A 17984-nucleotide genomic window follows, 5' to 3' on the forward strand; every position below is an offset into this window, starting at 1 on the left:
GGTTAGGGTTAGGGTTAGGGTTAGGTTAAGCGTTAGGGTTAGGGTTAGGTTAAGGGTTAGCGTTAGGTTTAGCGTTAGGTTAAGGGTTAGGTATAGGGTTAGGTTTAGGGTTAGGTTAAGGGTTAGGCTTAGGGTTAGGTTTAGGGTTAGGTTTGGGGGGGTTAGGTTTAGATTTGCCCTTTAATTTTAAGTTTACCGCTCACAGCGTGCTGTTTTCGTCGCGCTGTGATGACGTCACGTACGCGCTTTCGTCGAGCGCGCTTTAGTCTACCGCGGTTTTGTGGTGGAACCGAGGTATCATGGCACATTAGTTAGTGATGAACGACTTCCTTAGTTAGAAACGCTGGAAATGGTTATGCTAACAGACCAAAATGGGCTGTTTGGAAACCTCATCCAGAAATGTTCAGAGTAGCCTTGTGTCACATTTTCTACTAGTTGCTTTGAATATAAAATGATTAGATTTGTTCATGTTTTCCTACGCGTACTTTAGAAACTATCGTTCGTCAAGAAACAGATTTGGTATTTTCTTTGCTATAAATTTAGGAATCAGAGGATATGCACATTATATTAAAATATCATATCCACAATAGACTTTATTAACAAACATTAGAATTATGAATTTTTTTTAGATTTGGGGAAATATAAAAGATATATTAATTTAAGTCAAATGTGACCAGGCTTGTTTGCAACTTGCTGCTTCCAGCATTTATATTTGCAAAGACAAAATTATCTGCCGTTATTGAATACAGCTATTATAAAAATCCACCTTTTGTTCTCTACTAATCAATCTTGGCAGAAGAATGGAAAATGATGCCATCCAGCCTCTGCACACCAGCGTGCCCTTCAGACTCAGAAATGCTAGTTAATCAAGGGCAAACTTTAATCTGTGATTAAAGCTTTACTTGATTACTCTGCCAATTATATTGATTAAATTACATTGATTAAATAGATGCCGCAAGAGGTATAAGACCAACTTACTCTTGTTTTTACACGCATATTTTTTAAACCAGAAGGAAGAAACAATATTTAGCCTAGTCCATTGTTTGCAGCAATAACTAGGGTATCACACTGGGATTTATGACAAGTGTGCAGGTATTATCTACCATTAGATTCATCTTCTCCTTGCCCTACTGATTTTCTTTGCAGCTCACTATTACTCCAAAGGGCATAAAACCCAATGTTTTCAAAGGTCTAGCTCGAGAGATCTTGAGATAGAAGACAGAATGGTAGAAATGTAGGGAGCATCAATCCCAGCAAGGAGACATGTGATAATTCAAAAAGAGCCGAGGTGGCGCAGTGGTTAGGGTGCAGTACTGCAGGCCACTTTAGCTGACTGTGATCTGCAGTTCAGCGGTTCAAATCTCACCGGCTTAAGGTCGACTCAGCCTTCCATCCTTTCCGAGGTGGGTGAAATGAGGACCTGGACTGTGGGGGCAAGTTGCTGACTCAATTTGCTAAAAAAAATTGTAAACCGCTTAGAGAGGGCTGAAAGCCCTATGAAGCGGTATATAAGTCTAATAAATAAATAAGTAAATAAGTAAATAAGTAAATAAGTAAATAAGTAAATAAGTAAATAAGTAAATAAGTAAATAAGTAAATAAGTAAATAAGTAAATAAGTAAATAAGTAAATAAATAAATAAATAAATAAATAAATAAATAAATAAATAAATTCTTCCTTCTGAGAGAGGTACAGATGTTTCATATCTATTGTTATATAAAGACACCTCCCTCCTCCTCGTCCTCCTCAGTGCAAAGAAACCATAGAATCACTAGGGCACCACTTCTCCCACCCTCTCCAAAAAAGCCCCACTGCCAACAAAAATCAGAGAAAACTAGGGTACTTTCCTGAAATCTGATCAGACTCCATTTTTCCTCATATTATCAATTTTGATTGGGAGCAACTTTCTTGAGGTCTCAGACAGACTTTCCTATCAACTGGAGATGCCAGAGATTGAACCTGGAATGGTTCTATTCTGATTTAGTTTTCTGCCGAGGTGGCGCAGTGGTTAGGGTGCAGTACTGCAGGCCACTTCAGCTGACTGCTATCTGCAGTTCAGCGGTTCAAATCTCACCGGCTCAGGGTTGACTCAGCCTTCCATCCTTCCGAGGTGGGTGAAATGAGGACCCAGACTGTGGGGGCAATATGCTGACTCTGTAAAACCGCTTAGAGAGGGCTGAAAGCCCTATGAAGCGGTATATAAGTCTAACTGCTATTGCTATTGCTCTGTGTTGTACAATCACAAAATCCCCGTGGGATTGGCAGAAGGAAAATTCATTTTTTTTAGAGATGTTTCCTAACTTTCATGCAGGAGTCCTAGAACAGCGTACATGAGATCAATTTCCCCAACCATGTCTTTCCCCATCACCAGTCCAAGCAAGTTCCAATTTCATCATTTATTTATCATTTTATAATTCTGTTTATATATATACATATTTATATATATATAAAAAGCTATCGAGAGAGAAAGTTAGATCGCAACAGGCCTGACAAAAGAGAAGAATACACAGGGCAGGGAGGATGGGTGGGTGCAAATGGCATCACATTTCAGGAGAAAGAGGACTGTTTAAAATACTTTTTTTTTCCATTTTTTTTTCTCTTTTTAATTCCAAGCCACCTTAATAGACCCACTAAAAGACTTCAAAAACACCAGTCCTAAGACATCTAAAACAAACTCAAGCACAAGGGGTTGGGGGATATTTACAGAGAGGGGGAAAAGGCAAGGAACGATTTCGTGTAGGGCCGCTCAAAAACACCAGAGTACTTTTATTATTTTTTATTATTATCTTAAAAAACTTTGTATGCAAAAAAAGCAAGGATTCATTTCATCCCCGACAAGCAAGAGAAAAAATAGTCATCGTTACAATAGACAGAGGTGGAAATGGGGGGTTAAGGGTTGATTCAGTGAACAAGAAGCCACTTTTGAAAGACGAGAGTGTGTCGCAAGGCAGCTGCGTGAGATGCATTCAAGAAGCAGGGAGGGTCTTGGGGTATTTTTTTTCTTTCCTGCTGTTTGAGAGGAGAGTTGGAGTTAAGACAGAGGGAAGAGGAGGTTGTCAAATGGTGGGATTTGGCCCAGTGTAAAGAACTGGGTGTTGATCAACCCATGAAAGAGGGAATGTGAATTATCAATGACAGAAAGGACAAAGGGATTCTTCTAAGCGGGCTCTTCAGCACCAGGAGACCCCGTTCTGGCAGCAGTTCTCAAACTGTCTTTCTAGGCTACCTTGAGACCTCTTGGCAATTGATCAGAGGCTCTTGTAGGGCTATGGTAAACAGGTACTACTTTAATGGCAGGTAAAGAATCAATTTAGGTGAAGCAAAGAGGACGTTCAATAGAACCAACTGGCCCATGGCTTTCGTGAATGCAAAATAGGTCTCAGTTTCCATGGCAGAAAAAATATATATGGGGATATCTTAATGGGTGAGCAGACATGGAAAAGCTTTCCTCAAGGTAAAAACTTTGAAAGCCACAATTTTGAGAGAACTGATGCCTTAGCAAGGCCTGGTTTAGAAAAAAACGAGGGAAGAAAGAGTGACAGATCAGCAGAGAGGCAATCAGAAGATTTGGCTGGAGCATCCCTTCCCTTCTAAGAGAGGCATCAGGAGACCACCCTTAGCTGAATCCTTGAGAAGGTGGCCAAATGGCAAAATTGAAAGACCCAGACTCTTTCTGACTTTCAGCCCGTTTGGTATTCCTTCCTTTTGCATAGCCACAGACTTCTGGCTTCTAGTTCTTTCTTAACCACCCTTTCTCCCAGAGGCGGAGAAAGGATTCCCTGTTTTTCGGTTCCCAATTCTTTCAGGCCACCTACTCTTTTGTCTCCCGTCCTGATCTGGGTTTGGGATTAGACATTGCAGCACCATCTAACACCCCCTTCTTGAACGAGAACAAAGAATGAACATTTTGAGGATCTTGAGAGGGGTGTGTGTGTGTGTGTGTGTGTGTGTGTGTGTGTGTGTCATCTGCTCTTTTTGGCAATTTTGAACCTTGATTCCCTCCCCTCTTGTGAAGCCCTGGGCTTCACCAATAAGCTCATCCCTTGGATCATGTCATATGCCCCTCCCCTTCTCCCTCCCTTCCCCTTCTCTCCCCACCACACAAAACATGGACATAGTTTGGCTGAAGGATAACTGGTTGAGGGGGAAGGTGTGGAAATGAGATACTTTTTAGGTGGATTATTTGAGGAATCCCCTGATTTTCCTAACCCTCCCTGATTAGTTTTTTTTTTGGGGGGTGGGGTTAGCCAGTAAACAAAGGGTAGATTCCACCAATTACTATTTCCATTCGAAGAACATTGATTCTTTGATTCTTTGCCTGGGTGAGGTGATTAACCCTGTGCTCACCTCCCCTGCCCCCCAGCAATCCACAGGGAAATCCTCTTCTCCAGGACTGGGGGGCGGGGGAATCCTTTGGGAAACCGCCCTCCGCTTATTCTAGGGCAGTGACCACATTGGTAGGACTGGTAGCGCCAGAGCTGTCGTTTCCGCCTCCTTCTTTGCCTTTTTGGCCACTGTACTGGCCAATGAAGGAGCCGTCCTCGTTGAACTGGACGTCCACGCTGCCCCCATAATCTGCCAAGCTATCGTCACTCCCCAGAGCCTTGATGTCACCATTCAAGGACGGTTGGCTGCTGGTGAAGGGTTTCTCCTCATTGTCACTGTAGGGGGGGAAAAGGACAACAATGAGAAAGGGTAATAGAGTGGGAAGAATCATATCTTTATTTATAGCAATAAAAATGCAAAGTCAAAGTAATCTGAAACCCTGCTGTTTTTTGGACTAAACGGTTCCAAATCCACAGCAGGGTTGGTTTGGAGGATCCATGCTGCTTGGGGCTTTTAGGGGTTGCAGTCCAAAAGAACCCTGATAAAAGCCACAGCGTGCTGAGAGAATAAATAATAATAATATAGTAGTATAGAGGGAAGCATGGTAGTATTATATATCTGCACATATAAGCAAGATAGCTACAGGTGAGCATGCATATAAACTCATGCCAGTCCACATTCCATAAGGGGTCTTCACGCAATCTCAGAATGACTGAAAGGGAAACTCCAGCCCTATGCTCCGGCCCTATGGAACGATCTCCCCGTTGAGATCCGGACCCTTACTACCCTTCCGGCCTTCCGCAAAGCAACTAAGACCTGGCTGTTCCGGCAGGCCTGGGGCTGTTGAATTATCCAGCCCCATCCGATGTTATGACTGTTGCTGAATTTTTAATTGTTGTTTTTTATTTTTGTACCCCCCCTCCCCTCCTTATTGTTAGCCGCCCTGAGTCTTCCCAGGAGTAGGGCGGCATACAAGCTAAATAAATTCAAATTCAATTCAATCCCAGCTGCCTTTATAGAAGACTAGAGTTTGCAGCTCACACCAAAATGACTTTGTCACAACATAAAATGAAACGGCCCATCTTTAGACAGCAGGTTATTAAGCGTCTGGAAGGCAAATCGATCTGACTGATGGGGCGTAAACCACTCAGAAGTCATCCCATCTAAACCTTCCATATTGGTTTCAACAGTTAACTTGCAAGATAACTTCCCTGCATCTTTTCATAGCTGGTGAAACCATCAGTCCATCTGGATCATTCCCTTCAGGAAGCCAGAAGACCCTAGTTGCTTCTCCATTAAAATACATGCTAAGAATCTTTCAGTGGGCAGCATGCTGTCAATCTCCTTTGGAATGCCAAAAAAAAAAAGGAAAATTGCCTTCAAAACAAATTGCCTTCAGATCAAGGAACAAACCAAATTTTGTACGACATGTCACAGGCCACACTCCTAAAGTAGGCAGAGCCAAGGCCTATTTTAGAAAAGGAATTCAAGAGTTTTAAAGGTGGGGGGGACACTTCCAGGTGAAAAGTTCTATACAGTTAGCTTCATTCTCCCTAAGGAGAATTGAAAAAAAATAATAATCAGAAGGCCTCATTCAGCCCTGGGTCACATTTTGTCCATGCTTGCTTTAAGAGGATGGGATGCATAGGTGCCGTGGCATGACAAAACCGCGCTCGACTAAGCCGCGCCCGATTAAACCGCGTCGCTGACGTCATCAGCAGGTCGACAACAGCGAGCGTGGAGAAAGAAGGGCGCTTTAAATAGCGCTTTGAAAGCAAGCCAATTCAACTTAAGGTAAGGATTAGGTTTAGGGTTAGGTTAAGAGTTAGGGCTAGGGTTAGGGTTAGGGTTAGGTTAAGGGTTAGGGTTAGGGTTAGGGTTAGGTTAAGGGTTAGGATTAGGTTTAGGGTTAGGTTAAGGGTTAGGTTTAGGATTAGGTTTAGGGGGGTTAGGTTTAGGTTTAGGGGTTAATTTTAGGTTTAGCTTTTACAGCGTGCTTCTGTCTCCGCGCTGTTGTCGCCCTGTTGATGACGTCAGCTACGCGGTTTCGTCGAGCGCGGTTCAGTCGAACGCGGTTTTGTGGTGGAACCCATAGGTGCTATATAGCAGTGGTCTCCAACCTTGGCAACTTTAAGACATGGCTGAGGAACTCTGGGAGTTGAAGTCCACAGGTCTTAAAGTTGCCAAGGTTGGAGACCACTGCTATATACTATATCAGAGTTGTTATTTATTTTTGTTTTGGAGCCCCAGTACTGGCTAATGAATGAGCTATCTTCCTTAACAAGACATCCATGTTGTCCTAGTCTGGCCAACTGTCATCCCCTCCTCAGAACTTTGATATCACCCACAAGGGAGGGCTGGCTGCTTGTGAAAGATGCTAGAAAGTGTGCTTGGGTACACGGATGTGTTCTCTAGAGGCAAAGTTTGAAGTTTGAAGTTTTATTTTATTTATATGCCACCCTATTCCCTAAAAGGGACTCAGGGCGGCGAACAACTCCAACGGGAAGGGGAACATGCAAATACAAAATAGACATTTAAAATGACCAACAACCACATCTGTCGAGAGGGGAGGGGAGCTCATCAACCCCAGGCCTGCCGACACAGCCAGGTCTTAATGGCTTTTTGGAAAGCCAGGAGAGAGGTGAGGGTCCGAATCTCCGTGGGGAGTTCATTCCAAAGGGCCAGAGCCGCCACAGAAAAGGCCCTCCCCCGGGTCGTAGCCAGGTGGCATTGGCTGGTGGATGGAACCCGGAGGAGGCCGACCCTAATGGGTCTTTGGGAGGTAATTGGCAGCAGGCGGTCTCTCAAGTACCCAGGTCCAATACCATGAAGGGCTTTATAAGTAATAACTAGCACCTTGAAGCGTATCCTGAGACCGATTGGAAGCCAGTGCAGCTCGCGGAAGATAGGTGTAATGTGGGTGTATCGAGGTACACCCACAATCGCTTGCACGGTTGCATTCTGGACGAGTTGAAGTCTCTGAATGCTCTTCAAGGGCTGCCCCATGTAGACCGCATTGCAGTAGTGAAATCATGCAAAACAGGAAAGGCCACTTATGAAGGGCACAACTCAAAAACAACTTCATGCTGATGTGAAAGGGAACTCATTAGATGGAGCTGGTCTCCTCTTATCCCGTTATCATCTGTTAGTCATGGTTGGCTATGTCGAACTGTGAACAGGTTGCCTTATTTGCCAAATTGTAGTGAATTCATTCAAAAATGGAATGTGGTTAAAATGAAACAAAACGCAAACGTTCATCATCCAGCGTGTCTCTATATCTCACACAGATGTTCCCAATATTTTCCTTAATTAGGCCCTTCTTCTCTCTTGGGGGAGGGACGTCCTCAGGGGTGGGTTTCTCACCCCGTTCCAACCGGTTCGGTTGGAACGGGGCGGGCGGTGTCCTCGTGTGCGCATGCGGCGCGTGCGTGCACGCGCGTGGTGCACGCATGCATACTAGCGTCTGTGCGATGCTCCAGTTGCTCCTGGAGGATCAGGCAGGCGCTGTATGCGTCCTGCGCATGCGTGGAAGCGCAGAACTCATCAAAACCGGGTAAGGAGCGCAGGCGGGCGTGTGGGCCCTTCGCCGTTCCCGGAAGTTACTTACTTCCGGGTTCGCCGACCAACCGGTTCGCAGGGACCGCCGCGAACCGGTTGAAACCCACCCCTGGATGTCCTTACAGCATGACTGTCCCACATAATGTATCTAAGAGCTCAATATTAAAGAAAAAAAATGTTATTTTAAACAAATTACTAAAATTAGAGGAGAGATAATTTGTATTTGTATTTTTACCTACATTTTGTGATATTTTGAGCAACAATGTCATTTTGAGCACCTAAAGTGCCCTCATGACATGAACCACGGCTAACGAGCTATTTGATTAAATTTGGAAAGGCAGATGCTTAAAAATACAATACTTTTTCGCTTATCAGCAACTAACAGCTTTCTCCAAGTATGTGGTCCCTGAATGTGTTGGAATTCAATTCCCAAAAATCTGTTGCCATAGCTTCAGATTACGGGAGAAGAGCCCTCACACATCTGGAAAGCAGAAAAAAGCCTGCACAATTTAGTTATTATAGTACAATAAAGCTCTGGTTTTTATGGACCTCAATCTGTGAGCTTGGGATATAATGGGTAAAATCTGAAAGCCCCCCAGCGGACAACATTCAGTCTCTTGTAAATTACTCAGGAGAATGTTCCTACACTGTCACATCCATTATATTTATTTTACATACATTTTATGCATTTGTACGATCTCATTACCATATTAATAGACATGAGGCTAAAAGTCCCGTCCCCCCGCCAGATTTATCTATGAAGTTGAGGGTTATTTAAAGTTAAGCATATTCACTGATTTTGTTGACTAGCTGAGGTCTGGATTTTATAGACTACTATATGTGTATTAAGGCAAATAATCATAAGGAAAATAAAATAGAGTGTAATTAGGAGCAAGTTTACAACTGTTGTGGATTCATGGCCACATCTGGAATTTTTAAGCCATATTATGGATGCTTTGTAAAAATGACTGCTGGGAGACTGGTCCTTTCAGAAAATGGCAGTCATGGAGGCCATTAAGCAGTAAGGACGCATAAATCTACCAGGATGGTATCTGTTGTTATCCCCTCTTTCTCTACTCTGCTTTCTAATAGTTTTTTTCCCCTTTTAGTCCTTTTTCTGAGCAAATAGACATGTTCCCAAAGAAAACATATAGTGTTCTGTGACTAAAGTAGGTGAGAAGTGGCACTATAAAAAGCAAAATAATGACTACAGTACAGGGGTGGGTTTCGAACCGGTTGGTCGGCGAACCCGGAAGTAAGTAACTTCCGGGAACGGCGAAGGGCCCAACCACCCACCCGCGCTCCTTACCCAGTTTTGACAAGTTCTGCGCTTCCACGCATGCGCAGGACGCATACAGCGCCTGCGCGATCCTCCAGGAGCAGCTGGAGCATCGCACAGACGCTATTACGCATGCGTGCACCGCACGCGTGCAAGAGGACGCCGCCGGCCCCGTTCCAACCGAACCGGTTGGAACGGGGCGAGAACCCCACCCCTGCTACAGTACAATAAGGCATCTTAGGCACAGTAGGCACTGGCCTGGAAAATGGAAGGCCATGAGTTCTAGTCCTCTCTTTGGACAGGAAAACTCACTGGTCAGTCTCTCCCTCTCACTGCCCAAGCCACCATATAAGGTTGCTAGGGAAAATAGGAGGGAGCATTATTTACACCATTTCGAGTTGTAAAGAAGTAAAGATGAAATATAAACTAAATAGCCCAAAGGTGCTTTTTCAGGAGGAAACTGGACTTTCTAGTTTATCTTTGAAGATGTTTCGCTTCTCATCCAAGAAGCTTCTTCCTCTCTGATAAATCAAATACATACATTGTTCTGTGGATAAATAATGTTATTTTCATTTATTTTTATCCTACCTTCATCATGTTATTATTATTTATTTATTAAATGTATATGCTACCCACCTCACTGTCAGGCCATTCTGAGTGGGTAAAGGTAACTCAAAGAGGCCATCATACCTAATATTCTATCTTCCACCTATTTCCTCCACAACAGCCCTGTGAGATAGGATGGCCTGAGAATCATTGACTGACATTCAAAAATCATCCAGTCAGCTTTCATGCCTACAGCAGGACTAGAATTTACAAATCTCCCAATTTTTAGCCTGATGCCTTAAAGCAGTGGTGGGTTGCTAATCCCGTTCCAACCAGTTCGGTTGGAACGGGGCCGGCGTCGTCCTCGTGCACGTGTGCAGTTCACGCACGCGTCTCAGCGCCTGCGCGATGCTCCAGCTGCTCGCGGAGAATCACGCAGGTGCTGTATGTGCCATCCAGCTGCTCGCGGAGAATCGCGCGGGTGCTGTATGTGCCCTGCGCCTGCGTGGAAGCCCAGAAGCCTTCAAAGACCGGTAAGGAGCGCGGGCGGGCGGGTGGGCCCTTCGCCGTTCCCGGAAGTTACTTACTTCCGGGTTCGCCGCCCAACCGGTTCGCGGGGACCGCCACGAACCGGTTGAAACCCACCCCTGCCTTAAAGCCACTAGACCAAACTGGCTCTCAGAATATATTTTAAAGAATATACTTTAAAATCTTGCTGTCATCTTCTCCTCCCAGGGATAAATGTAGTACTGATATTATCTGCTTTCTAACATTTCCCCCCCCCCCCAGATATTATATGTATGCACAGGGAGGGACCTATGATCCTGTCTCTTCTTTACTTACAAATCATGAATAATTACTAGTCTAACCAATATTGCTCTATTCAAGAAGCACAGGATATGAGCTCTTTTTAAAAGAGCTATATCAACAAAACTCCTTCTCAGTCTTTAATTACAGAATGATTTTCACAAGAGCTACCATTTATTTTGCCTCTCTTTTATGCACATAGAGAAGACACAGCTCATTTCCTCTCTCCACCTTCCCCACTCTGTGAAAAGGTGACTCCCTTTCCTCTCCTGATACGTCTAGGCCATATCCCTGCTTGCCTCTAATCACAATACAAGCATCTTCTAGCAACACCTCTCCTCCTTTGCATCTCCGTGGTATTACCTTCATCCTGTCCCTAGACGAAGAATAGGCAGGTGACAAGTTAAAAAAAAAACAACCCGCAGGAAAGGAATTGACAATGGGGATGGCAAATGTTATGCTAGTATATCTTTGTGATTTTTTTTTAAGGGGGGCTGGATAGCATTTGAAGTTGGCGAAATGGCAGAGGGGGGAATCCTCAGTTTTCCCGAGGATTCAGGAAGCCGAGGTGGCGCAGTGGTTAAATGCAGCACTGCAGGCTACTTCAGCTGACTGCAGTTCTGCAGTTCGGCTGTTCAAATCTCACCGGCTCAAGGTTGACTCAGCCTTCCATCCTTCCGAGGTGGGTAAAATGAGGACCCGGATTGTTGTTGGGGGCGATATGCTGACTTTGTAAACCGCTTAGAGAGGGCTGAAAGCCCTATGAAGCGGTATATAAGTCTAACTGCTATTGCTATAACTGCTCTTCCCTTTGTATTTCTGTTCAAGAAGAAGCTTGTTAACCCTTTGTTTGCATTCTACCGATGAGATAATTATTGCATCATCCCACATCTATCTGAGGTCCATTCTTGAAAACACAGCAATGCTAGAGACCATCACTTGGTCTGCAGCATGCCACTGTCTCCCTTTTTTTAAATTAAAGAAGTAATTTTTTAAAATAAGATAGAAGCCCACTGGACCACAAAACCAAGGAAAATGTTCTGATGTACTGAATCCCCATAGAGGTTTGTTGTGGCCCAGCAGGAGCCGTTGCAGCTGCCAACAGACTCCGACAACGAGGGGCCCTATGAGTCGGCCCTGGAGGATGTGGAGGACCCTGGACAGGGTTCCAACTCCGAGCAGAGAGATTGGTTGGCCACCAGGTGGCGCCTGAGCCTTGGATCAGTGGGGAGGAGACAAGGGAGAGTGATCCAGAAACCAACAGTGAGTTGTTCTGGGATGCACGCCGTCGAAAAGCTACTCGGCGTCAAGGACAACTACGTAATTACAGAAAGTAATTACGCTCAGCTGATGGTCATTAGGCTCCTCTCCAGACTATAAAAAAGGCTGCTTGTGCCACGCCCTTCTTGCAGAAGTCAACGCTTTGACTAAAGAGAAACTAACTTGGCAGGCTGGATTGCTGCCAGAGTTTGTCTGAATTGCTGCCAAGGTTTGTCGGACTTGCTGCCAAGGTCCTTATCTGTTTGTTCACTTGGCTTTCAGCCACCAAGAGTCTGGTCTTGTTATTAAAGGACATTCCATGTAAGCTTGTCTCGGCTTTCGTTACTGGACGGAGGACGGGGTCAGAACAGAGGTTATTTAGCTAATTGCCTCAGATGAATATTCAAAAGGACAGCATAAAAATGTAACAAACAAACAAACAAATAAAAATCAAGTAAGTAAAGCTCCTATGTAGTATCTTAAGCAACACTTTGCCCTGCTCATGTATTAAGCAGAGATGGAGGCCTCGTTTTTTCACCATGAGCAAATCTGAATGAGATGTGATTCTTGAAAACCTCACCCAGTTGGGGAACTTTAAATGGAAGCATCAGAGGCCAAAGGAGCAAATACAGCAGTGTGGAACAGGGCTGTGGCCCTGCTCCATTTCAGCTTTCTGGGCAAAGATAAGCCTATTTTAAGTTTGCTAAAGCCCCACCTTTTCTCCAGGAACTCATGTATAAAAAGATTCTCCTATCTCCAATCTGGGTACACAATTTAGCTCACAATAACCCTGTGGGCTCTGAGATAACAATTGCCTTTACATTACTGACTGGTTGATTAGGGATTTGAACCTGACTTTCCTAACCCCTTAGCCACACTGTCACACTGACCCCATGTGCTTAAGATACAAATACACTGTTATGCCTAGACTGGCTTTCCATCCCTGGAAAAATCGGCACAATGTTTCCTAGTGCTGCTGTGCAGATTTGCAAGAACACCAATGCACATCTAAAATGATGGGTGTGCAACCATGAAATGAAATACAAAAAAAAAAAAAGGATTAGAGCATGGCAGGGGTGGGTTTCTCGCCCCGTTCCAACCAGTTCGGTCGGAACGGGGCCGGCGGCGTCCTCGTACATGCGCGCGGTGCACGCATGCGTACTAGTGTCTGTGCGATGCTCCAGCTGCTCCTGGAGGATCGCGCAGGCGCTGTATGCGTCCTGCGCATGTGTGGAAACGCAGAACTTGTCAAAACCGGGTAAGGACCGCGGGCGGGCGGGCGCGCCCTTCGCCGTTCCCGGAAGTTACTTACTTCCAGGTTCGCCAACCAACCAGTTCGCAGGGACCGCCGCGAACCGGTTGAAACCCACCCCTGGAGCATGGGTATCCCTATGTGAGGGAAAGCCTATCCTTCAAAGAAGATAGCTGTACATTAAGGGGCATCAAAGTTTATAATAGTTTCATCGAAAGAGAATACCCCTAGGAGCAGATATCAAATACTGGATGTATCAGAGAGCTTGGATTTCCCTCACTCTAACATTAAAATATCCAGCTTTGCCTCTCTGAATGAGGAAGGCTCCAATGCCACAAAAGTGAAGCATGCAGAATTGGGATTCTGAATTCCAAGTCCCACTGACCAGCAAGCATGCATTTGGGTGTGCAAAAACCTAAGTGGAAATCCTGTGAACATGGGTGGAGGAGAGCTGAAACAAAACCAAAACGGATCCAGCCAAATATATTTGATTTGCATGTAGAATCAACAGGCGGACATGGAAATTAGCAGAGCCGAAAGAGCATCCAGGAAGCTCCTTTTAAACCCAGGAAGCTCATTTGAGTGCTACAACAAGTCAAAGGCTGTGTAGACTGACCCAGTACTAGAGAGAGAGAGAGAGGACTATGTGAATTTAGCAGGGAGAATTTAGCCGACAGACTGCACAGCATCTGCCAGGGATTTTCAGAAGAGGGGCTGCCAGCCAGTATCCCTACCTTTGAGATCCCACTGGGGTGGGCAGCTGGCTAGATACAATTTTGGAACCCAGGGGAGGTAAATTAGAGGGCAAATAGCAAGATATGGCAGGCAGGCAGGCAGGCAGGGGGAGGAAAGGTTGTTGTTACCTAAATCTAATCATTGATGAACTTCAGGAGATAATGAGAAAGAGAGGGAGGACAAACCATGCACAGTTAGCACTGATCATTTCGATCCCAAGAGCATTACAATGCCTATCCACATTTGCACATACACCAAAGATACCCAGCAAATATCATTGTACTGATGATAGAAGAGAATATTGGGGAGCTCAGGTTGAGCTGTGGGGTCCTTCGTGCTCTCTGAGCCCCGTGGCTTTCTTGCACATCTTTCATTTCCAAACTAGGTAACATCATCTGCAGATAGCAATAGCAATAGCAGTGGACTTATATACCGCTTCATAGGCCTTTCAGGCCTCTCTAAGCGATTTACAGAGAGTCAGCATATTGCCCCCAACAATCTGGGTCCTCATTTTACCCACCTCGGAAGGATGGAAGGCTGAGTCAACCCTGAGCCGGTGAGATTTGAACAGCCGAACTGCTGATCTAGCAGTAGCCTGCAGTGCTGCATTTAACCACTGCGCCACCTTGGCTCTATGATGTTACTTAGTTTGATTATGAAATGTCTACAACAGAGGTGGGTTCCTACCAGTTCGCACCTATTCGGTAGAACCGGTTCGTCAAATCTACTGAACTAGTTAGAAGAGGTTCCACCAGTGGACCCGGAAAGCAGGCCACATCTACAGAAGAGGTTCCAAATTTTTTTTGAAACCCACCACTGGTCCTTGGATATGCTTATTCTACACTATTAGGCTCATATTTATAAAACTCAGGGCCTCTGTGAAAGGTAAGCGTGACTACTGCGTTTGTGGTGCAATCAGAACATTGCGTGTGTTGAAGTTGTTTTAACGCAAACCAAAGATGCCTTTTGAAAAACAAGTTTATATCATATTCTTATGCAGGCCAGTGCTGTGTGTGAGGTAATTTAAGGTGGTTCTGACAAGTGTCGTTGTCATCTTCATATCCGGTCACATGGGCGGCAAGCCACTCCCACAAAGGAGGCCACACCCACAGAGTAGGTTCCAACAATTTTTGAAACCCACCACTAGTGTACAGGAAAACTACCAAGCTCAGAAAGCACCAAGGACCTCATTGGGTTTTCTTATTGCTGTGGCTGCAGTATAACCTGGTAGAAGATTTGGGATTGTTCAAACAATGGGACAGTTCTTTTTCTGAATTTCCATTCTTAACCAAAACTGCTTCCTAGAGAATGGAAATCAGAATTCTGGTTTAAGACAGAAAGGTAACATTCATATTATCACAGGCAGCTCTGTTGTTCTTAGGCACATACATAGATCCACATACATAAAAGAGACAAAGTTTTAAACAAGGCAACCCTGAGGAATGAAATTTCAGTATTTCGTTTTAACAATTTGATTATATTTTATCTTCCCAATGGAGGGAAAGGGGATGATTCTTTGAAAAAAAGATGTCCGGGATCCAATGCATTTACTTCAGGGACAGCAAGCTAAATTTCAGTCTACCTGCAACTAATGTGGAGACTCTTGGCAAATGACAATTTTGGGGAAAATGTATTCTGAAATTTTAAAAGCCATTTTCATATGCAGTCCCTAACCAATATTCTTTCTAATGTGAAATATCCCTCTTGCCACTGCTATTCACCGGAGAGTAGAAACAGAAAAGAATTGCTTTTAACATTATCCTTAGCTATTTTTAATGATTATTTTTTTCCCCATTAATTAAGGAAAGAAAAGCAAGATTTCTCTCAAATGCCCTTTATGGAAATGGCTTTTCTTTCTCCCGGATATGATAAAGTCGGTGAAATCCAGAAGCATGCCAACAGGTAATGTTATCCTGGCCCTTCTATCCCCACCTTATACCAGCAACATGCAGTGCAAAAATTCAATGTTTACCCCTTGCATTCTTACCTCTCCAGGGACCTGGGTTAGTCAAGTAAAAGGCAGGGGGAGATTAGAAGAAAAAAAGAGAGAAAAAGTAGCATCACATTTCAAAGAAGGTAAGTTGAGGACAAAGGAGAGAAATGGAAGGCACTAAGAGATCCTGGCACCATTCAGATGGCTGTGTTCATATACACAAAGATCAGAGGTGGTTTCCTACCAGTTCGCACCTATTCGGTAGAACCGGTTCGTCAAATCTACCGAACCGGTTAGAAGAGGTTCCACCAGTGGACCCGGAAAGCAGGCCACACTTACAGAAGAGGTTCCAAAAATTTTTGAAACCCACCACTGGTCCTTGGATATGATTATTCTACACTATCATGCTCATATTTATAAAACTCAGTGCCTCTGTGAAAGGTAAGGATGACTACTGCGTTTGTGGTGCAATCAGAACATTGCGTGTGTTGAAATTGTTTTAATGCAAACCAAAGATGCCTTTTAAAAAACAAGTTTACATCATATTCTTATGCATGCCAGTGCTGTGTGTGAGGTAATTTAAGGTAGTTCTGATAAGTGTCGTCGGCATCTTCATATCCGGTCACATGGGCGGCAAGCCACTCCCATCCAGTCACATGGGCGGCAAGCCACTCCCACAAAGGAGGCCACACCCACAGAGTAGGTTCGAACAATTTTTGAAACCCACCACTGACAAAGATATATATATGCATATAAAGGCGAAACACTATGAACTTCCCTTCCTTTAGTTCATTGCCAATCCTTGTCCTTTTTGTTATCTTATTATACCCGTGAGCATAATTTAGCACTCTTGATAGCCCCAGCCTTCTATTGATGCACTGTGAATGACAGCACTAGCATCTTTTTGCTGCTCTGGTAGACCAAGCCACCAAAAACTTGCTGACAGGATCTCATAAGTGAATTATTCATAAATTAAATCGTGCTATCTCCTCCTGCCCCCTTCCCAACATTAACCATCTGTTGGCAAGTTAATGTGCTTTTCGTTAGAATCTCATTCCCACTCTGTATTTTTGCATTCTTGTTGTGTTGTCAAACTGCTTCCTCACGCCCTTAAATCTATGGCTGATAACCCCAAAGACTTAAATAATCTAAGGCTAAATTTGTACCCAAACCATACATATTTGTATCAGGATAATCCCAACTGATCATGGAAATGGTGTATATTATAAAACAAAGGAACCATGTACGTCATTTATTTGGTTCAATTTACTCTTTTCTAGCCCTGAACGGGAACAATGATTTATTGTACCTGTATTCTCCAAAGGTCTCATCCTTCATGGGCCTGGCCTCAGAATCCACCTGTGTATCCTCTTTGTCTTTCACTAGGGTAGAAGAGAAAGTATGTTACACAAGGCAAAAGGGTTGGTGGGCAGGGACCCTCCAAAGTGGGACCTTGGGAAGGGGGGGTGGGCAGGGGGATTTCCCAAGAAGCAATGGGGGAAACTTTAAAAACATGGAAAAGAGGAAGAAGGGGGGGGGTTTGTCCCTCAGTGGGGCTGGATTTCTCTTTAGCTCCTTGAAATAAGGGCATAACCAACAAGATGTGAATGCAAGATGGGGGGGTGGAGGTTGAGAGCAATCCTATAGTGCTAGGAAATTGGAGTTAAAGGGACTGTTGTAAAGAAGCACATGTCCACCCATGTTGTACCACAACCCTCCCCCAACCCCTCCAGGTGCGTTAGAACTACAACTCCCAACACTCACAGACAGAATATTCAGTAACAGCACTGGCTAGAAAACAAGAATGATTTATGTCCCACACCTCTGAAAGGTGCAGAAGATTGGAGAAGATTGAAATACAGTTTTTAAGACACTTGTGAAGCATGATAGAAAGAAGCAATAGTGCTGTAAGAACAACAGCTCTTATTATAATACTGCTACCCGTGTCCCGTCAAAACCGCGCTCGACTAAGCCGCGCCCGATTAAACCGCGTCGCTGACGTCATCAAAAGGGCGACAACAGCCAGCGCGGAGAAAGAAGGGCGCTTTAAATAGTGCTTTGAAATCAAGCCGATTCAACTTAAGGTAAGGGTTAGGTTTAGGGTTAGCTTTAGGGTTAGGTTTAGGGTTAGGTTAAGGGTTAGGGTTAGGTTTAGGGTTAGGTTAAGGGTTAGGGTTAGGTTTAGGGTTAGGATTAGGTTTAGGGTGAGGTTAAGGGTTAGGTTTAGGGTTAGGTTTAGGGTTAGGTTAAGGGTTAGGTTTAGGGTTAGGTTTAGGGGGGTTAGGTTTA

General features: G+C 44.4%; 1 protein-coding gene across 2 annotated transcripts in view; it reads right to left on the reverse strand.

The window, feature by feature from the left end:
- Positions 1–2380: 2380 nt before the first annotated feature.
- L1CAM (L1 cell adhesion molecule) overlaps positions 2381–17984 on the reverse strand; it is an 82082-nt gene continuing 66478 nt past the window's right edge. The window contains exons 26-28 of one of the 2 annotated variants that reach the window (XM_087710887.1): positions 17005–17077; positions 15750–15761; positions 2381–4660 (exon numbers count right to left, since the gene is read on the reverse strand). In XM_087710887.1, the coding sequence (XP_087567013.1) occupies positions 4432–4660; positions 15750–15761; positions 17005–17077 (314 nt within the window). In that variant the 3' untranslated portion in view covers positions 2381–4431. The remainder of the gene's footprint in view (positions 4661–15749; positions 15762–17004; positions 17078–17984) is intronic. The other variant, XM_087710888.1, reaches the window with a different exon arrangement.

The sequence above is a fragment of the Thamnophis sirtalis genome, unplaced genomic scaffold, assembly GCF_051295495.1.
Source record: "Thamnophis sirtalis isolate CommonGarterSnake01/CBP01778 unplaced genomic scaffold, rThaSir2_p1.2 scaffold_3, whole genome shotgun sequence".
Taxonomy (NCBI): Eukaryota; Metazoa; Chordata; class Lepidosauria; order Squamata; family Natricidae; genus Thamnophis; species Thamnophis sirtalis.